This window comes from Copadichromis virginalis, linkage group LG17 (genome assembly GCF_057382275.1).
Source record: "Copadichromis virginalis isolate Kocher_CV1m ecotype Utaka linkage group LG17, C_Virginalis_male_GT1.1, whole genome shotgun sequence".
NCBI lineage: Eukaryota > Metazoa > Chordata > Actinopteri > Cichliformes > Cichlidae > Copadichromis > Copadichromis virginalis.
In genome coordinates, this window is record NC_140634.1 from 5,316,001 (window position 1) to 5,338,013 (window position 22,013).

Consider the following 22,013-nt stretch of genomic DNA (forward strand, 5'->3'; position numbering starts at 1 on the left):
ACACTGAGACGTTATAACAAGGTGCAAACCACTGGTTACACCTAAGAACAAGAAGGCCAGATTAGACTTTGCCAGAAAACATATACAAGAGCCAAAAAAATCTTTGGACTGATAAAACCATAAATAACCAAAGAAAAGAAAAGTATGGAGAGTATGAAACACACCACCATCTGTTATGTTCCACCTGGTGGAGGCAGTGTTATGCCTTGGGCCTGTATTGCTGTCAGTGGAGCCACTTCACTGGTGTTTATTGATGACGTGACTGCTGATAGCGGGATGAATTGTGAGTCTGTGAAGGTTCTCAGTCATCCAGGTCATCGTAGTCAAAGGAGCTCGCAAAGAAAAGCGTCTGGACTTCTTTAAGTTACTTGAAGACGTTTCACCTCTCATCCGAGAAGCTTCTTCAGTTCTAAGGTCAAATGGTGGAGAGTCCCAGATATAAACCTAGTGGGAGTAACCCCCCACAGAGGGACAAAAGGACCCCCTGATGATCCTCTAATCGCCTGACCCAAGGTGTGGCTGATTGGGACCCACACCCAGTTTCACACCTTGGGTCAGGCGATTAGAGGATCATCAGGGGGTCCTTTTGTCCCTCTGTGGGGGGTCACTCCCACTAGGTTTATATCTGGGACTCTCCACCATTTGACCTTAGAACTGAAGAAGCTTCTCGGATGAGAGGTGAAACGTCTTCAAGTAACTTAAAGAAGTCCAGACGCTTTTCTTTGCGAGCTCCTTTGACGATGAATTGTGAGGTTTACATGGCTGTACTCTCTGCTCAAATTCAGGATTCGCAAATGGATAATGACCCAGAGCACAGTGCAAAAACTGCACAGGAGTTTGTCAAGAAATTGGATACACTTCAGTGGACACGTTAATCACCTGATCTCAACACAATGGAGCATGCTTTTCAGCTATTATATACAAAACAGAAGATGGAGACAAGCAAACAGCAATTGAAGACAGCTGCAGTAAAGGCCTGGCAGAGCATCCCTTGGGAGGAAACACAACATCTGGTGATTTGATGACTGCAAAATATTTTCATCTAAGTATTAAAAACAAGTCTTATATTTAAAATGATAGTAGTTCCTCCAATTAGTTTTGAGCCTCTGTAATGTTTTGGTAAAACTCCTTGAATTAAAGCTCAAAGTCTACACTTCAATCACATCTTCAGTGTTTCATTTAAAATCCACAGTGCTGATGTACACACTCACAAGTGTAAACATTAGGTCACTGTACCAGAGTTTATATTACCCCTATGTAGCAAGTAAGTCTGCCATGTGTCAAGAATGTGTTAAACAACTCGTTTCAGTGACTTTAACTTTAAACCCAAGTGACCTGTTGCCTGCAAAAGTTTAATGGATGAAAAACAGGGGACATTGATTGAGCCCAAGGAAGCCAATAGACACATGAATATGCCTGTAAATTTTATTGCTAAGTAATAATTTCAAATAAATTAACACTATTTTTCAGACAGCAATGTGGTAATACAACCACACTTTTAACCACACTTTTAACCAGCAGCTTACAGGGAGTGCAGAATTATTAGGCAAATGAGTATTTTGTCCACATCATCCTCTTCATGCATGTTGTCTTACTCCAAGCTGTATAGGCTCAAAAGCCTACTACCAATTAAGCATATTAGGTGGTGTGCATAATTATTAGGCAACTTCCTTTCCTTTGGCAAAATGGGTCAAAAGAAGGACTTGACAGGCTCAGAAAAGTCAAAAATAGTGAGATATCTTGCAGAGGAATGCAGCAGTCTCAAAATTGCAAAGCTTCTGAAGCGTGATCATCGAACAATCAAGCGTTTCATTCAAAATAGTCAACAGGGTCGCAAGAAGCGTGTGGAAAAACCAAGGCACAAAATAACTGCCCATGAACTGAGAAAAGTCAAGCGTGCAGCTGCCAAGATGCCACTTGCCACCAGTTTGGCCATATTTCAGAGCAGCAACATCACTGGAGTGCCCAAAAGCACAAGGTGTGCAATACTCAGAGACATGGCCAAGGTAAGAAAGGCTGAAAGACGACCACCACTGAACAAGACACACAAGCTGAAACGTCAAGACTGGGCCAAGAAATATCTCAAGACTGGTTTTTCTAAGGTTTTATGGACTGATGAAATGTGTGTGAGTCTTGATGGGCCAGATGGATGGGCCCGTGGCTGGATTGGTAAAGGGCAGAGAGCTCCTGTCACGGACCCAGCTCTGGAGGACTCGGGGTCCGTGAGCAGTTTTGACTCACCTCCCGTTGATATTGTTGTTATTATTATTTTGGTGATGTGTGTGTTTTTCTGCACTGTGCTGTGTTAGTCTGTGTCCCACTCATATGTATAGGCAGGGTATGGGTGTGTATGTCTGCGGGTGTGGCTGGAGGATGGAGCTCAGCCACCTGCAGGCCTGAGGGGTGTGGCCCTGCGGAAGGACTGGCCACACCTGAAGTTCATGCCACACCTGTTGGTGATCAGGGCTCGTCGGGGGAGCTACTTAGGAGAGAGTTGGAGCTCCCACCGGCGCGGGATCATTAAGCTAAGACTCCAAGTCAGTGTGTAGCATTAGGAAGTGCGGATCGTGTGTGTGTGTGTGTGTGTGTGTGTGTGTGTGTGTGTGTGTGTGTGTGTGTGTGGGTTCGGGTTCAGTGTTTAACGGCTGCTTCTGTATTGTCCTGCAGGTGAAACGAGGGACCAGAAGGGCAGCACGCACAGGGTGTGCAGTAACACAACAGCGGGGAGCACGAGCACGAGCACAGACGTCGGAGGGAAGCACGCACATGGGGTTCGAGGGAGCAACGGGGAGTTATTGTGTTTACAGCTTTCCACTGTAAATAAAGAGCACTGTTTGCATCGCAGAGTCTGCGTTTTGGGTCCTCCTTTCCCCACATCCCCACGGTCTGCCCTCCAGACCGTGACAGAATGATCCCGCCACTTATGGACCCAGCGGTCTCCGAGGAGAGGCTCAGGAGGGAAGTTATGGATGAAGTGTACCACCTATGTGAGGTGTGGTGGGAGAAGCCAGCGGAAGGTTTGCGTCGCGCCGTGGAGAGGCGGCTGCAGGAGATGCTTTTTAAATTCCCCTGGCTGGTGGACTCCCTTAATGCAGTGGTCCTGGACTTCTTACTTTCCACCCTCCACCTCCACTCTCCTCCTCAGGCTGCCCACCAGCTCGGACAGCTGGTGGATTCACTGCCTGAGACGCCGGCCCCGACGCCGACACGGAAACGACGTTCGCGCCGCCAGCGTTCCTCACCGCAGCTAAATCCACAGACATCTCAACAGCCGGCTGTGGTGAGTCATATGGACAATTCATCGTCACTCACCTCAACTGTTTACTCTGGGGCTATGTTTATACGGTCAGCTGCCCAGCCGGTAGCCAAAGCGCAGCCCGCGGCCCAGCTGGTCGCTGTACCTCAGCCTATCGCCCGGCTAGTGATCCAGCCGTCACCTGCTGAATCATCCCCCGCGACATCTACCTCACCGCTTACCGTTTCATCCTGTTCACCATCCACATCACACGCTCAGCCATCTTCTCCACCAGCAGCAGCCTCCATTCCACTGCCCACTCCAGCGGCCTTGTCCGGAGAGAGCGACCTCACCCGCGTCCAACGCCTGATGGACTGGGTAACTCACACCACCAACGCAAGGGCAGGAGTGGTGGGGTTAAACGCCATCGAGGCAATCCTGGAGGGAAACTCCTACCTCGGCCAGCTCAAGGGAGTTTCCGCCTGCCTTTGCACCCTGCGTAAAGCCCGGGGGGTAGTGCAAGCTCGGGAAACCTCAGACTTCGTCCAGCTGCAGCAGGAGCTCAGCATGCCCGAGCAGGAGCTCAGCGAGCCGGAGGAGCCCGCACCGTCAGCTGAGGCGCTCAGCGAGCCGGAGGAGCTCAGCATGCCCGAGCAGGAGCTCAGTGAGCGGGAGGTGCCCGCACGGCCAGCCGTGGAGCCCAGCGAGCCGGAGCAGGAGTCCGGAGAGCGGGAGGAGCAGCTCAGCGAGGCGGAGCTCAGAGAGCGGGAGGTGCCCGCACGGCCAGCCGTGGAGCCCAGCGAGCCGGAGGAGGAGCAGCTCAGCGTGCCGGAGGAGCTAGGCGAGCCGGAGGAGCCCGCACCGCCAGCTGCGGAGCCCTGTGAGCCGGAGCTGGAGCAGCTCAGCGAGCCGGAGATAGGCGAGCGAGCCTGTGGAGCCCGCGCTGCCACCGGAGGAGCTCGGAGGTCCGGAGAGACTCGCTCAGCCTGAACTGGAGGTCAGCGAGTCAGATGGACCATCATGTCTAGCGCGCCCTCCACGGCAGCTACGCCCAACGCGTCTGCGCCAGCGACCGGCGCGTCATCGACCGGCATGTCATCGGCCATGTACCACACCTCGCTGTTGTTCACCGGAGCTGCGCTGCCGCCACTGGAACCCGGGCAGGCCGCCTGGGGAGGAGCGCCGCCGCCGTCGGACCCGGGGCAGGCCGCCGGAGGAGCAGCAGCGCCGCCACCACCACTGGATCCCAGGCAGGCCGCCTGGGGAGCAGCGCCGCCGCCGTCGGACCCGGGGCAGGCCGCCGGAGGAGCAGCAGCGCCGCCACCACCACTGGATCCCAGGCAGGCCGCCGGAGGAGCAGCAGCGCCGCTACCGCCACTGGATCCCGGGCAGGCCGCCTGGGGAGCAGCGCCGCCGCTACTGGACCCGGGGCCCGCCACCGGAGGGACAGCGGTGCCGCCGCCACTGGAGCAGTGGCAGGCCACCAGAACAGTTTTGCTGCTGCTGCCGGACCCGTGGCCGTCCGCCGGAGCTGCAACGTTGCCGCCATTGGACTCGAGGTAGACCCCCTGAACTCTTTTTGTAATGATGGGCCGCCTGAGACTGTTTTGTGGTGTTTTTTCTTTTTTTTGCTCCGTTGCAGGGGGTGCGGTCGGACTTTGGAACTGTGACCTTGGGTTGGTTGTGCTGTGGTTTTTGGTTTGTGTTTTTGTTTTCGGGTCGTCGGGAGCCGACCCTTAGAGGGGGGGGGTACTGTCACGGACCCAGCTCTGGAGGACTCGGGGTCCGTGAGCAGTTTTGACTCACCTCCCGTTGATATTGTTGTTATTATTATTTTGGTGATGTGTGTGTTTTTCTGCACTGTGCTGTGTTAGTCTGTGTCCCACTCATATGTATAGGCAGGGTATGGGTGTGTATGTCTGCGGGTGTGGCTGGAGGATGGAGCTCAGCCACCTGCAGGCCTGAGGGGTGTGGCCCTGCGGAAGGACTGGCCACACCTGAAGTTCATGCCACACCTGTTGGTGATCTGGGCTCGTCGGGGGAGCTACTTAGGAGAGAGTTGGAGCTCCCACCGGCGCGGGATCATTAAGCTAAGACTCCAAGTCAGTGTGTAGCATTAGGAAGTGCGGATCGTGTGTGTGTGTGTGTGTGTGTGTGTGTGTGTGCGGGTTCAGTGTTTAACGGCTGCTTCTGTATTGTCCTGCAGGTGAAACGAGGGACCAGAAGGGCAGCACGCACAGGGTGTGCAGTAACACAACAGCGGGGAGCACGAGCACAGACGTCGGAGGGAAGCACGCACATGGGGTTCGAGGGAGCAACGGGGAGTTATTGTGTTTACAGCTTTCCACTGTAAATAAAGAGCACTGTTTGCATCGCAGAGTCTGCGTTTTGGGTCCTCCTTTCCCCACATCCCCACGGTCTGCCCTCCAGACCGTGACAGCTCCAGTCCGACTCAGATGCCAGCAAGGTGGAGGTGGAGTACTGGTTTAGGCTGGTATCATCAAAGATGAGCTTGTGGGGCCTTTTCGGGTTGAGGATGGAGTCAAGCTCAACTCCCAGTCCTACTGCCAGTTTCTGGAAGACACCTTCTTCAAGCAGTGGTACAGGAAGAAGTCTGCATCCTTCAAGAAAAACATGATGTTCATGCAGGACAATGCTCCATCACACGCGTCCAAGTACTCCACAGCATGGCTGGCAAGAAAGGGTATAAAAGAAGAAAAACTAATGACATGGCCTCCTTGTTCACCTGATCTGAACCCCATTGAGAACCTGTGGTCCATCATCAAATGTGAGATTTACAAGGAGGGAAAACAGTACACCTCTCTGAACAGTGTCTGAGAGGCTGTGGTTGCTGCTGCACGCAATGTTGATGGTGAACAGATCAAAACACTGACAGAATCCATGGATGGCAGGCTTTTGAGTGTCCTTGCAAAGAAAGGTGGCTATATTGGTCGCTGATTTGTTTTTGTTTTGTTTTTGAATGTCAGAAATGTATATTTGTGAATGTGGAGATGTTATATTGGTTTCACTGGTTAAAAAAAAAAAATTGAAATGGGTATATATTTGTTTTTTGTTAAGTTGCCTAATAATTATGCACAGTAATAGTCACCTGCACACACAGATATCCCCCTAAAATAGCTAAAACTAAAAACAAACTAAAAACTACTTCCAAGAACATTCAGCTTTGATATTAATGAGTTTTTTGGGTTCATTGAGAACATGGTTGTTGTTCAATAATAAAATTATTCCTCAAAAATACAACTTGCCTAATAATTCTGGACTCCCTGTAATGCAGAGTCAGTTTGCTTTCAGTCTTCAATTGAATGGAGTCAAGTTGGAAATTATAGAATTATATGTTGGATGTTTTTTTTTTTTTTTTTGGTTGAACGGATTTATTGTAAGTTTGTTCGGCTAATTTTGTCTTGGGATGGTGGTGAAGGACACGAGCCCTCTTGTTGGTAGAGTAGTATTCCCAGAACATTTTAATATATTCATTATTTATTGATTTTTCATTCGAAATGTCAATATTTGGTGTCCCTATATCAGTACATACACGTGATTCTGTGCCGTATAGATTTTTTTTTTTTCCCCCACCCCAAAATGGCAGACCACAAATCTACGGATGACATACTTTTAGCTACATCCATCATTTATTTACAAAAGCCATGACAATAACAACAATATATCATCATGGTGTATTTTGGAAATGTGTTCTTCTTGAAGTAAACCACCCCTGTAACAGTTCATCAAGTGTTTTTTTTTTTCTGCAACAATAGCAAAACAATGGGTTTTGTGTGTATTTTAGTCTAAGAAGAAATTTTTACAGATTCATATAGATTTTAAAGGTGAATGGCAGACATAGTTTCATCTGCACAACATTGTTAAACCACATTAAGATAAATTCACAAGTACGACTGGCATGTTTCAAAGACACTATGCCCCACGGTACAAGACAGATGCTAAAAGAATGGTCATGATGCATTGAAAATGCAAGCACAATACCCAACAGCCGCCACTGCCTCTAACAGCTCATCACATCAGGTGTGAATATTTCTCTCTGCCCAATATAAAAAACCCACCCACATTTCTATCTTTGTGATCTTTGCTGTAACAATTTCCTGCGGTAACACTGAAATTTCCATATGAACTCTTAATATTAAAAAAACAGACACCACTTACAGTCGAGACATAATTGAAATTCTGCCCACAAAAGGATTGCATTTTCTGCTTTAGACCAAACACCCAAACCCCACAGTGCATAACTACTTCACAAGAATCACTGTGCAGTACTCACATCAAATGGATTTTTTCATGATGTACTGAAAGAAGACAGTGAGAAAAAAAAACTTGGGTTCATGCTGTACAGAAATGTGCAAAAGGTTCTTTTTCTTGCTATGCCATGTGAGTGGGGTCTGTGAGGGGCTGTCCCACTGTCCTACTTCCATTTTTAAGAATGCCCTCGGAAGTGACATGACTCAAGTTAACTGCTGCAATTTTGGTGCAGCCAGTGTCAGAGTCTTCGGTCTGAGGCTCTAAGAAAACCACCTTCTTCCCATTTGACCGCTGCTGTGTTGTCTCCACATCTCTGGGGTCTGAACACAGGATGATGGCTCGTCCGCCGCAGCCTCTCGAGTCCCCGCCGCGGCCATCCCGACACCGACAGGGGGTGAGGTAGAGGTAGAGGAGCACCAATATGATGCTGACCACGCAAGAAGCCAGTGTGGTAAATGCAGTGTTGAAATTTTCTGCACTATTGCGATGCGCTGAACCGCTGGCGGAGGTAATGCTTAAATTTCCAACTACCACTGTGACCTCCAGAGAGTGACTGGGATTGTAGTTATGTCCGCGGGGTATGACACACCCATATGTTCCAGAATCTTCCGTCAGCGCTTCTCGAACTTCAAGGGTGCCATTGGGAAGAACTGCGAGGCGGGCACTTAGATCACTGTTTGAGGAATTCAGTACCGTTGTAGGGGTGACCCAAAACACCACAAGCCCCTCCTGAGCAGGCAAAGTCAACCCTGGGCATGGCACTCTTAACCACTGACCAGGCTCTACTTGGTAGATCTGTGTCTCAAGGGGCATAGCTGACATTTCATGCTCCTTACAATGAACTCCTGACTTTGCTCCTTTTTTACATGGGTAGTCACCTCTGAAATCCAGTAGAGGGGGATACTGTTTCCACATCCAATACTCCAGCAAGGCAAGCAACGCACAGTCACAGACTAAAGGGTTTTCCTGCAAATAAATTCCTCTTTGGCGAGTGAGGGACAGGAGGCTTTGGACAGGCACCTTAGTCAGTCTGTTATATGACAAGTCTAGAAATGTCAGATTTAGAGGTCCCTCGGGTTCTTCATAAATGACTAGGGGGAAGACTGACAGCCTGTTTGTAGAGAGGTAGAGCCTCTGTAGGTTGCAGAGGTCCTTGAAGGCGCCTGGATCGATTTGAATAATCTGGTTGTCAAACAGCAGCAACTCCTTCAGTTCTTTCAACCCACTGAAGATGGATGAGTTCAGCACTGTCAGCTGATTGGACGAGAGGTCCAAGTGGAGGAGATGTGGTGTCACATTGAAGGTGTTCACGTCAATGCTTCTTATGAAATTTTTGCCGAGAATCAGCGTAACGAGCCGTTGCAGCGGTTGGGAAATCCAGCCCACATGCAGGGCAGTGAGTCTGTTGTGGCTAAGGTCCAACCGTGTGGCATAACCTGGTAGATCAAAGGGCACCACAGACAGATTGCATCCGCTGCAGGAAATTATATCACTGGCACAAAGGCAGGAAGGTGGGCAAGCGGCCATAGAGGGAGGGAAGCCAAGACACAGCAGGAACAGCACTCCTGCAGCAGAGGGATTGCAGCAACCCCTGACATTGGTCTTGCCTAAAAGTTCCAAGGTAATGGAATGCATCCTGGTTTTTCCTCAGGATGGACCTCAGGTTACCGTCTCATTAGGTGTACACATGTCAGGTTTATATAATCCTCAGTCTACAGCTTGAAGAGACAAAACAAGAAAAGTGAAAGAGAAAGACAATGGAAATTAATGCATTATACTACCTGAGAATAAAAATACACATAGTAGATGACGATATCAGAATAAAAGTGTTTTCTATTTAAAGTTTTTTTTTAAAGGCACCGAGATGACAAGAGGAACACACAGTAAGACTGTTTAAGGAAATGGATAAAATAGGTAAAGGCATGACATGCATGCAACTCTAAAAATAATTTATAATCCACATTTGAATACAACAATGATTGCTGCTGGCATCACCCATACATGACAACTGGAAGTAAAGACTGGAACAAGTGTAACCTGATATGTGCACAGCAGTAACACTCCTCCCCTATTCCCCACCAATACAAATACAGTCTGCTTACTTCACTGCTCACAAGACCACATCTTTTGTAATAATGCATCTGTTTACAGGTTAGTATCACATTGTACACATAAAGAAAACAGATTAGCATATGTTTTTTTCCAATTGCTACTTTCTACTTGCCCCCTCAATTTTAACAAATGCATCAGTAAATTTATGTAGACCTTTTCATCCATTCAGAAAACAAGGTACCAGATAATATAAACACCAAGAATAAGTCAGAACTATTATTAATTATTATGTTAATCAAGAGTCATTGAATAATTCGGATACACAACTCTTCAAATCACCATAAGCAGCTGTTTTCCCTGATAAATTTCTCTCATAATGGTAATTTAAAGAAATGAGCAGTAACGCAAGAGCGGATTAATACCAGAGAGGCACGGGAGAAAAAAAAAAATGAAGTCAATTCAGAAAGGAGACAGCCAAGCAATCACTAAACAACTGACAGAAATTAATGTGATAATCAACAAACATTTAAATAATTTCTTACGCTGCAGTGCCAATCATTCTGTGTTTACAGGCTCTTGTGCCACCTTTTGCAAACCTAATTTCAATTTGAAAACCCAGACATGTTTTAACTCAGAAATAAACAAGTGAAGAAAATAATCCCGTTCACTTGTATTTTTGTATTTATTATTTGTTACAGAAATGTATTTAGCTACTTTGGATATACGTTTAAATGCATATCCATAATCAAGCCTTACAAATATGTATTCTAAATAAGATTTTCTTTTACTTAAACAAAAACCTGATTTTTAGTTACAAATCTTAAAGAATTACTGCAAAAACTATATTAAATGCACAGAAAACTTGAAAAAGATAGTTTAAAAATATAGAAACGTGACCGTGGGTCTACATTATTGCCATACTTATTCATCTACAATGCTCGCCTGAGTTAATCAGTTATTTGTCCTTCCTGCTCTTTCCCCCACACACGGCTCAGCAGAACAATATTAACCGGCTTTTTTGCGACTTTGAAGGAACCAAAACGCAGACGCACAGCATAAACCCAGCTCACCTTTACATCCACATCGCTGCCCGTTCAAATCGTCGTGCCGTTATCCAGACCCGCTCTTTTGGGGGGCGACCGGGTCATGTTTCACGAGTCTTTCAAAAGCAACTTGGAGCTTTTCGCAGCAAAGCGCATCGTTTTCAACCCTCTGAGCAATCCACGGAGAGGTGCCGGAGCAGAATTGTTCACCTGAAGCTCGGGTTACATGTCACCGTGGGAGGGGTCGTCCTGCGAGTAAACACGAAACACAAAACAGCAGCCAATACAGCGACGATGCGAGAGTGGATGATGCCAAGAGGAGGAGACAGGGCACCCTGCAAGGAGAAGGAGAGGGAGAAGGTGCAGCAGAGGCAGAGAGGACAGCATCAGCACCACACACTCTGCAAATCCACTGCTTTATAGCCTAATTTATCAGAAGGTGAGTGCAGCTCAATAAGTCAATCATAACAATAACAATAATAATAAAAGTAGACTAGTATTTTAGATTTTATTGTTTCAGTTAAAAGGCGATCAGACGATCATCAAAGTATTTCCAGGATTTTCCATTAATACTTCCCGTTATTTCCCGTTTTCCCGTTTATCCATTTGCAATGATATTTTAAACATGGCTCAAATTGCATGTGTATTGTGAAAAGTGACAAAATGTAGCTCAATATTTGGGTTTTACAGAATTTGGAAAGTAGTATTAGAAATGTAATAGGTAAGTTTTAAAGCACTCTTCAGGACTATTTAGGGTTGGATCAGGTGACCCTGAACCCTCCCAGAGGTACGCTTCAATAGGCCCAGGCTGCTAGGGGCTTCCTTTAACGGACTGATCACTTCTTTTTCACTCACCTCTTTATGTGTTTATACATTATTTTGCATTTTATCATTAGTTGTAATTAATCTCTGCCTTTCTTTCACAGCATGTCTTTTGTCCTGTCTTCTTCCCGTGAGCAGATGGCTCCATGAGTTTGGTTCTGCTGGAGGTTTCTTCGTGATAAAAGGGAGTTTTTCCTTTCTACTGTTGCCAACTACTTGCTCATAGGAGGCCATCTGATTGTTGGGGTTTGTCTGTATTATTGTAGGAGCTTTACCTTACAATACAATACATTACCTTGAGATGACTGTTGTTGTGATTTGTCACCATATAAATACTACTCCGAATAGCTCCCTGTTGGTTAACCTCATAAGTTTTTCCATTCCCAAATGATATGTTGAACCCATCACATGTCAATTGTTTCTGTGAGCTGTTAAATGCAAGCAAGTGCCAAAACCTAAGAGAAATAATAATAGAAAAGCTGTGGACCTTCTGTACACCACCTGCCCAGCATTTAACAGCTGATACCCAGGTTAACAATGTAGGAGACATGGCACTCAAAGAATTCTGAGGGCTATGGGAGATTCCTGTAATAGCAGATATGGTGTCACCCTGCCCCTACTCCCAAAAAGTCATGTTGTTGGGCACATGTGCACAGAAGAGGTTCACAGGACTTTTCAGTGAGTTTTAACTGACTGGTGATAATCTATTTGTTATCACAGAAAATATGTCAATTTTAAAATAAATTGTTTACCATCTTCTGGGCTAAACTAAATCTGTTTACATAATTTTTAATTCAGCTGCATGTCCTAATGATCACTAAAATTAATATGAGTTGTTCTTCCCCATTCCCCCATAAAACAAATAAAAAAAATAAAAGAACCCAAAAGAACCTACTTCAAGAAAGACTTATGGAAATTGTAGTTAAACCAATGCTGATTCGATATGGGAAACAATCTCCTTTATCTGCACTTGCCCAGTGTTTTGTCAACTCGTCCATCCACCCTGACCTCCTCTCTTTAAAAGTGGCTCCCATTTTTTATCACAGCCAGTAGAAGGTAAAACTGGATAAGACATCCCTGTTGTGCTTTCAGCTTTGGCTGCTGCACATAAACAGTGATATTTGGTGATTTTTGTGAAATCAGTTGTTATAAAACTAGGGGTGGCACAGTTGCCTCACAGCAAGAATGCCTGGTTTCTAATCCACCAACCAGCTGGGACATTTGTGTGTGAAGTTTACATGTTCTCCCAGCAATTGAGTGGGTTTACTCCAGGTCCTCCAGCTTCCCTCCACATCCAAAGAAATGCATGTTAGGTTAATTAATGATTCTAAACTGGCTGTAGCTGTGAATGTGAGTGTGAATGGATTTATCGTTCAAGACTATTTTGAATTTTGACCTGTGTAACACTATACACTGTGAGAAGTATAGCTATTGTTTATTCAGTAATCGTTAACCAATTAATCAGTGTGTTTACTGGCATATGTTTATGTCACAGTTATACCAAAGTAAACCAGGATGGTTAAGAATATTCACATTTATGACAAGTTTATTAGTGGTTTTACTAATAAATACTGAAATATCATAACAGATTAGCACTACATGACACTTTATGTTAGTTCTTATATAATGCATTACCTATTTTGCAAGTAATGTATTCCTCTCACAACAAACAGGGTGATCATGGTAGAAGTGATCTATACAATACCTGAGTATTGACGTGAGTTGTGTCCATGTTTGATTGTGTTTCTACTCTACCGCACACAGACCAGGAGAGCTTTTCTTGTTGCGTATGCTCTTTTGAGTTTGTCTTTTTACTGTCACAGGGTGTAAACGGACTCATGTGCAGACCAGAGATCCTTGCAAGGAAGACAGTGAATTTATTTACAAAAAGACAACACCAGGTGATAATATGTACATGTGCAAGTGGGGGGAAGGGAGGAGGTCCAGGGTTCCAGGGTCCGTGAGGGAAAAGGAGGGGGATTGAACAGACTCCAAACTTTTCCAAATTTCTCTCCTCTCTCCACCACAAGGTCGTACACGCCACACACTGGCTCGCAGGCGGGTCCAGGAAAGATCTGTACACAGAAACTCCAGTTAGAAACAGACTGACAGAAAGAAACTCACAGATTCTAATTTTCTGACTGCAGGGGGACTGACACTGATAGCTCAACGATCCAGCGACGAGTAGCACCGTGCTCAGGATTACGAAGATAGGCAGCAGGTGTGGAGATGGCAGGTGCGTGGGCCAGGGGCGGGAGCCCATAATGAGAACCGCCCCGGCAGGAGAGAGAGAGAGAGAAAGAGCAAAAACAACAAAAATACATGTTGCCTAATACGGGATCAGCTGATGAGGCACAGGGACCATGACATTTATATAAACCATCCTGCAACTGAAGTTGGATAGTAAGCGGTAACTTGCTGTCCAACTTTTTATAACTTTTGACTACAGATAGAAATCATTTGAAAGTATAGTTCAGAGAGTAAATCAGGCCTTCCTTGCATTGTTTGCCCACAACAGAAAACTTCAGTTTGCCTAAGAAGCAAAAGTAAAATCAGTATCTTCTAATAACTTCAAAGAGTGTGTTTTAGACCCAAATTCTATGCTTCAGTGGTGCCCAACACTCATTCTTCATCAGTTACCTGCAGTGTTGGGTAAGTTACTTTAAATTAGTAACCTAGTTACATTACTAGTTACTTCTATCAAAAGTAACTCAGTTACTTCAAGATACCCGTTACTTTCAAAGTAACTAGTTACTAGGGAAAGTAACTTTGGTTTTACTCAGAATTCTCTTGTTAATGTGTTGCTTCCGTAACTGGATACCCAGCGAGATTGCCAGTCTTCTAGCTTGCTTACTTGCCACAAGTGCACTGTGCCACCTACCAATAGAAAGGAAAAAATAATATGCATATTTCCACAAGAGAAATCCCACGCCTGGACCGTCGTTGATCGTCGACATGATTCTAGCCTACGTCACAGCATCATGTGCGCTTTTTACATCCAACACAAAAACTGCAGTCGTGGTGCTTTCGATTGTACTCAGAACTCGGAAATTCTGCCTTCTGAATAGGAAGATGTAGGTAACACCAGACTGCAGACGAGCTGCTTACAGGGCTGGACTGGGACAAAAAATCAGCCCGGGCGTTTTGACTGACCGGCCCGCCATTATAGGAAAAATCCTAAAGCCTTTGAATAAAAACAAACGCTGTTGTGACAGTGATGTACACTGTCTTGATGGTATATATGTATCAATCTATCAATCGTTTGTTGTAAGATTCAGATAAATATTTATTAAAAGCTAGATATTTTAAATGAGAATAAGAAAGAAAAGTACTTCTTTGTGTCCCCCTTTCCCTGTCAATGCCCTACCTGGCCCCCCTGGCAACACTTTGCTAGACCCGCCCTTGCACAGCTGCCAGCTACGTAAAAAAAGGATCCTGGTGTTATTTCTCAGAAACAGTTCATAACTTCCTTTCAACTCATTCATGTCATCTAAAAGGTAAACCTGTTTCTCCATCACAGCTCTGATGATTCAGTAAGGACATCTCCTGGTTTCATCTTCATGTTTCCCTCTCACCACATATCCAAACTGACATCATGACCAGCAGCTTTTACAGCTGTGGCTCCAGCAAACGTCAGCTGATACCAGAAATTAATATTAAATAAATTCTAACAACAGCTGATCAAGCTTAAACGTGCTGCTGTTGTTTAAAACAACCACAGCTGGTTTCTTCTTTCTGGCGCAAAGTGGGCGATAAACAAACAGAAGAGAGAGAGAAAAGCCGATCAGCTGATCATTGATCAGTTTCATGATTGAAGTAGCAACAGGAGGGGGAGAATGAGAGAAGAAGAGGCAGCTGCAGAGTAAAGAAACGGAATAACTCCAGCTTTGTCTGTTTTTCATTCTAGCTGAAGTTCGGGACAAACTGCGTTCCTTTTCACCTCAATACCAAACGCGTGATATTTTCTCTGAATACCGAACGATTCCATTTTTTACGGGATGGTTGGCAACTCTAATAATTAACCTTATGAACAAAATAAAGTTCACTAACATCATAGCACCCACCCAGCTGTATAGAAACCCCGTCATGCTAGCTAGTACGCGGTACGAAAAAGTCAGCACAACGAAAGTAAACTCCACCTAAACTTGGTTTATATCTGACCCAGATAGACTGCAGGTCATAAATTCTTACCTGAAGTTCAGTTCACCTGACACTCGGGTCTCTCCTCCTCCTGCCTCCCCTTTCCCTCATCCACCTGCTGGCCTCCACCACTTGCTAATGTTACTGAATCTGTGGAAGCTCCGCCACCACACGAAGTAACGAATAACGAGCCTATCTAAATCCCAGTAACAATTAACGCGTTCCTGATTTTGGTATAATAACTAGTTACCGTGCTCGTTACCACAATAATAACGTAGTTACTGTAACTAACGCCTTAGTCCCAACACTGGTCACCTATCATGGAAAGAAATGGAAATCTGCACCACAAAATGAATTCCTCAAATAACTCCTAGGTCACATTAACCCAAGAAATCTGAGATCTCTAACAGTGAGAGTGACTGATACCCTCAAATCTTTTAAGGCCCATGCCTGGTAAAGGTTCCCCTGCGTATACAGCAATTTGGAAACTTTGCTTTTGTTCTTGGAAGCTTAAGGATTATAACGCCTGCTGAGATTTCTGAGCTGGCCCCATGGCAGCAGAGCTGTCGTAGCATTATGCCGTTAATGGCAGCTTGCCAAGGACAATTTGGTTCATTAGCGATAACATCATTGTAATTAAACATCTGTGACCTTAAAGATGCCTGTGGCGTTTTCTCCAACGGAGCCTCTGCTTCATTGCTGCTCAGTCGCATTGCACAGCAAAAATGTGCGCCAGAGAAAGTGCACTGAGTTGTGGAAATATGTAAACAAGCAGCTGCAGCTCACAATAACTCCCCTAGGCTTCTTTTTTATTTTAAAAGAAGAGCAGCATTTTAGGATTTGCTTGTTGAGGCAGAATATTTCAGATGGCATTAAGCTGAGCAAAGGGTTTACATAATCCCCTCTCTTTTAAAACTCCGTTTATCTGTAAAGTGTTGGAATAAAAAAATGAACGTATGAAAAAACCGTATGAATCCCCTGCCTTATTTATAAGTGAATAAATAATGCAGGGGATTCACATTTGGTCTGCTCCATTCTGATGGGGCTCAATCTTCTGAAATTTCTTTCTCTGCCTATCCAGTTTACCACAGCGTGTGTGTGTGTGTGTGTGTGTGTGTGTGTGTGTGTGTGTGTGCGTGTGTGTGTGTTTGTGGTTGTGTTGTGTGTGCTTTAGTTTGACACTAGCAGATGGAGTCTTTCATGCCACACAGAAATATTCTTTACTGTATCCGTTTGTCAAGGTTGTAAACTCTAAGCTTGAAGCTCTGACAGCTTTTGTGTTTTTTTCCCTCTTGAGTTCTTGTTCAGTTTCCTGAATGAAGATGTAGACGTCCAGCTCAATAACTGGCAACATGAAAGAGGAAAAGAAATCAATGGAAATCTCATTTCTGAAGATGAGTCAATTCGATTAGGTGAAAGAGAAGTGAGAGTGAGGGATCTTATAATCCCAACTTCAGTCTAATCACAATGCACTGGTAATTATGAGCTTTCCACCCAGGACTCAGTGGGAGATAAATCACTGTATGTTTCCATGGTGCCGATCATCAAAGGGGATGGCTTCTGGGGATTTTGCCAAAGTGTCCATCTTTGCTCTGCGATCACTTACGTAGGTTGTTGATATGCATGGGACGGATGGTCCAACAGTTTTCCAATTACTTATTCATGTCCAGATAACTTGCTGTTAAAGATGCACAGGATATGAAGCATATTCATCATAAATCTCTTTTGGTTTTTTGTCTAATCAGAAACAGGTGGTTTGTAGCTTTAACCATTCGATCCGTTTATTAAACAGTATTAAAGCGGGCCAGGAACTGCATCCTACTCCTTTTCGAACATGTAGATTGTGTGGTGTATAAAGATAATCATGGCAACTCGATGTCTTCTACTTTGTTTTTTTCTGTTTACAACAAATTTTGTTTGTTTTTACTTATATATAAATGTTTGAAATCAATCAAACACTCAGCCAATGCCTGCAGGTGTTTAATCTCGCCTGGCTGTTAAATATTTGTCATTGGATCCATTTTGCATCCTTGATGTAAATTAGCCTCTGATTACACGGTTAGAGCCAACACCAGCTGGGTTCTGACTGCTGGCTGAAGCCAAGCTTTGAAGAGTACTGGTCTAGATGGGTTTTAGTTTAGCTAGAGTTCACCAGGCCATCTGTCCACTCAGGGCTCTAACCACTTATTACTCTCAAGGGTGATGAGAAGAACATGGCACACTTCCAGTGGGCACTGAGAATAAGTCAGTTTCTGATGTTCTGCAGGTTACAGGACGTGTCTTATAAAAGGGTTTTTAATCATTTTGGAAAATATGTAGAATGCAGAATCTATGTTTCAATCTAATCTAGCTAATCTATTAGCTAACACTGCTGAGAGGACCAGTCGCTGGCTATGGTTAAAAAGGGCTGACATCACTTGGGCAGCTACGGCTGTCAGCTAACCGCGAGAGAAAAGAAAATGTTCTGCTCTTCTCCCCTCTGCTCTTCTTCCCTTTTCTGGGAGGCAGTGGGGAGGTAGAGTGCACAGCCCGATCCGGCGGGGAGGTGTGGGAAGCCAGATCAGGCACCCCCCTTCTGGCTCTCCTCTCTGCTCTCTCCTATCTTGTCCCTTTAGTCTTACTTCTCTCTATCACCTTATCTATCCCTTTGAAGAAGTGAGGCTCCATAAATGCAAAAGAGCTAAGTATTATTTCTCAGTTGCAGTGAATAGATAGGAGAAAATAAACTGTAGCAAACTAAACAGAAGAAGAGAAATAACAATTTAACATAAACCAGTGACTCTGGGGCCTGATCAACCCTTGCAGGGCCTCCTTGGATGAGGGTGTCTAGTAATAATGACCGAAACACCCGTTGAATCCAAGGTCCACTACTGACGATGTGTCCCAAATTTTAATATGATAATCTAGATCAGATCTCTAATCCCCAAAAATGGCAGATTAGCTTGGGTAAATAGATGAGGCACACAACGACGTGTGCTGCTGGTAAAGTTTCTGGGCTGCCTTTCCTCATAATAGCCATCCCTCAAAATTTTCTCCATTTAAAGCAATGCAATATCAGGGACTATAACATCTAGTCCTTTTACTGAATTTACTGAATCAGGAAATATGGGAAGACTCTTGCTTAAGATAGGCTGGAGGCAGGCAGGTTTGTTTAGCATTGCATTTAGTTTTTTGTATGACTTAAAAGCAGTACCTTATCAGACCACTGTCGTAAGTCCAAGTAGGAATGCCTAAAAATGTATTTTTCTAAAAGGTTTACGGGATGTTACAGAGATTGTGTTGTTATCAGTAATGTGGTTATTTATGACAGTCGTGATTTTATGAGCTGTAATCACATGACCATGTGTTTCTTGTGTCTGCAGGTATGTAGTGTAGTGAGCATCAGCCAAAAAAAGGGAAGCAACTTCAGCAACTCCTGAATGTAATGCAAGTTGTTACTGAGAGACCAACTTATATACTTCAGTGCTGTTATACTGCATATTTAATATTTATATGATTAACCACCTTAGATGGTGGTGGTGAAGAGTTTGCATATCTGCAACTGTTAAACACTTGAAACAGTCTCTAGAAACAGTTACCTGGAGAGGGGCTGGACTTTTTTCCAATTTGGAATGGTGAGTATGATTGTATCCCACAGGCTCAGAGCCATACCTGTGAGTTTCCCCAAGTGGGCCAGATGATTGGGTCCCTGTGCATTTGGGTTGGGGACTGTGGTTTGCACACATTTTCCAGGCATCTGACTAAGATGCCTCCTAGTTACCTTGTAGGTAGGTGAGATGTTTCAGGCATGTGGACACTCAGGACACACTGAAGAAATCATGGGCCTTGTAATTACAGAGGATAAAGTTTTCAATACTGCAGCTTCGATTTATTATAAGCGTTATACGTGCTGTTCATTGTGAAGATCAGGACCAAAGTGTAATGAAATAAGGTGTAGAGGCTAAGCCTACGCTTGAAGCCACTGAGGTGGTCGTTAACGGGGGTGACGCGATGTCACTGGTATGCATGAATTAAGTTAACAGTCCAATAACTCCAGCAGTATGTATCTTGTCCTTTTTGGTCTTTATTCCGTATCGACTTAGCATAACAGCGCAATGGTCACAAACTGTTTGCCTTCTCAATGACACACCTGACGCCAATTACGTGCGTCTACCTTTACATTACATAATCAAAACAGAAAAAGGTGACCTCTAGTGACCACATAAGGTATTAACCCAAGAATGGCTCCTACACCCCGGCCCCTAATTGAAATGGCTATCAGACATGGCAATTCTAATCACAAAGAAAATAAGGAGCCACTAATACAGTCTACTTTAGACCTATACATTCACATAAATAAACATCAGTAACACACTTTTAACCTTGAAATGGGAAAGCATTTGCAAATCACTGAGCCAACCTTTCCACTTTTGCAACATGGTTTGGGGTATTGGTTCATCCCATCCCAGTTTTCTTTTGCAAAGCTCCTGCTGCATTCCTTTGGCAGGCAGCAGGACTGGTGCAAGAAATCCCTATGGATCGTAAATGGAACTTGATATTGATAACATTCCACGCCTAGTACAGGATTTTTGAGGGATATCCATTTTGAAGTTGAATGTATCAGTTTCCACACACCACTGCAAGCCCAGAGCTCTTTCTACCGGAAGTTTGTCTCTGTCAAGATTTAATTCTTTCAAGTCGTTAGCCCTTTGCTCCTCAGAGATACTTTGCAACAGGGTGCGATTGTTACTGACCCACTTGGTCAGTGTAAATCCTCCCCTTTGACAGAGTGCTGAAAGATCTTTGACCAAATCAATAGCATCTGAGGTGGAGGCCACACTCTTTAAACAGTCGTCCACATAGAAGTTCTCTTTCAGCATTTCACATACCTTGTCTAGGAATTCAGTTTTATTGTCCTCAGCTGTTTTTCTCAAAGCGAAACTGGTGCAGCTCGGGGAAGATACTGCACTGAACAGATGAACAGTCATGCGAAACTCAATTATGTCCTTGCTCAGATCTCCATCTGGCCACCATAAAAAACGCAGAAAGTCTCTGTCCTCTTTGGCAACTTTAACTTGATAAAACATTGCCTTTCTGTCACCCATAAATGCAACTGGATCCTGTCGAAATCTAAGCAAAACCCCAAGCAATGTGCTTGTGAGATTAGGACCTTGTAAGAGCTGCTTGTTTAATGATGTCCCCTGGAATGATGCCCCACAGTCAAATACAATTCTTATAGATCGTTTTCTGGGATGGTAAACTGCGTGATGAGGAATGTACCACTTCTTTCCATTTTCGCAAGACAGCTGCTGTGAAGGTATTTGCTCTGCATATCCATTACTTATCATCTCGTCCATAAAGTTTTTATATTCTTTATGTAACTGTTCATTGTTGAGAAGTTTTCGTTGTAGACTTTGCAATCTTTGTTTAACTATGGAGAAATTGTCTGGCATCTTTATGTTATCCTTTTTAAAAGGTAACTTCAAACAGTAGTGTCCATCTTCCATTGTTGCAGATTTTTCCATGATCTTCATGAACTTAAGGTCCTCCCTTGACAAACCCTTTTCCTCTGTAACCCTTTCATTAAAGTCATAGTTATATTGACTTTTCAACATCTCCTCCAGCTTACAAACAGATATCCTATTTACAACTGTTGGTGGGTGCTCGCTGTCCAAGTTGCATTTACCATTTTCCATGGGCCCATTTATGACCCAACCCAATGCTGTTCTTATAGCATATGGGCCATTCCCCTGGCTATGAATGACCTCCCATGGTTCCAATAACTTGGGAGCGTTGCATCCAATCAACAGGTCCACATTAGCCATTATGTGGGGGATTTGAACCTTTGACAGATATGGCCACCTGATCAGATCTTCTTCCTTTACAAAGTTATCCGTGGTGACAGGCATCCTTTCCTGTGTTAGGATTTCTGGAAGTTCATAGAAGGCATTGCTGCCTAAACCAGAAACTTCAAGACCAGTAAGTGAGTGGGCAGAGACTACCTTTTCTTGACCCATCGTTTGTAACAGGAAGTGAGTTCTTTTGCCCACAAGATTTAGCTTTTGCATGAGGTGCTCTGAACAGAAGCTAGCTGAACTGCCAGGATCTAAAAAAGCATATGTCTGTATGACATGACTACCTTTAACAGACTTTATTTGAACTGGCAGAATGGAAAGCAAACCGTTTTCTCTTCCGGCCCCTGTATGACCACAAGTTTTTACATTCTTTGAAGAGGAGGGCTCTCCATAGCATTCAGGGCTTACACCATTGTTATCAATATGGAGGACAGTGGGATGACCTTTACCACACGTTCTACATATCAAACGCTTAGCACAGTCCTTGCTTATGTGCCCAGCACCTAAGCAACCAAAACACAGCCCTTTCTCCTTTAGAAAAAGCATTTTGTCTCTGTGCTTCTTCTGCTGAAACTGTTGACACTCCTCCAGTGTGTGTCGTTGAGTACAGCAGAC

General features: G+C 44.5%; 2 protein-coding genes and 1 long non-coding RNA gene across 3 annotated transcripts; 2 read left to right on the forward strand and 1 right to left on the reverse strand.

Moving 5' to 3' along the window:
• Positions 1-2,197: 2,197 nt before the first annotated feature.
• LOC146688850 (uncharacterized) lies at positions 2,198-4,225 on the forward strand. Its single transcript, XM_085437500.1, has 2 exons — positions 2,198-2,537; positions 2,668-4,225. Exon 2 carries the CDS (start codon positions 2,909-2,911, stop codon positions 4,223-4,225), a length of 1,317 nt encoding a protein of 438 aa, XP_085293626.1. The 5' UTR covers positions 2,198-2,537; positions 2,668-2,908.
• A 2,652-nt stretch (positions 4,226-6,877) lies between these two features.
• On the reverse strand, positions 6,878-10,691 carry LOC146688851 (amphoterin-induced protein 2-like). Its single transcript, XM_085437423.1, has 2 exons — positions 10,630-10,691; positions 6,878-9,225 (listed from the first exon to the last, which is right to left on the reverse strand). Exon 2 carries the CDS (start codon positions 9,140-9,142, stop codon positions 7,628-7,630), a length of 1,515 nt encoding a protein of 504 aa, XP_085293549.1. The 5' UTR covers positions 9,143-9,225; positions 10,630-10,691; the 3' UTR covers positions 6,878-7,627.
• Positions 10,692-10,981: 290 nt separating this feature from the next.
• LOC146688852 (uncharacterized) lies at positions 10,982-11,724 on the forward strand. Its single transcript, XR_014916146.1, has 2 exons — positions 10,982-11,041; positions 11,529-11,724. It is a non-coding gene; the product is annotated as an uncharacterized LOC146688852 (long non-coding RNA).
• Positions 11,725-22,013: the final 10,289 nt, after the last annotated feature.

Bases quoted from the DNA above. Each gene is read 5' to 3' on its own strand.
- LOC146688850 (XM_085437500.1), top strand. From the start codon at position 2,909: ATGATCCCGCCACTTATGGACCCAGCGGTCTCCGAGGAGAGGCTCAGG.
- LOC146688851 (XM_085437423.1), bottom strand. From the start codon at position 9,142: ATGCATTCCATTACCTTGGAACTTTTAGGCAAGACCAATGTCAGGGGT.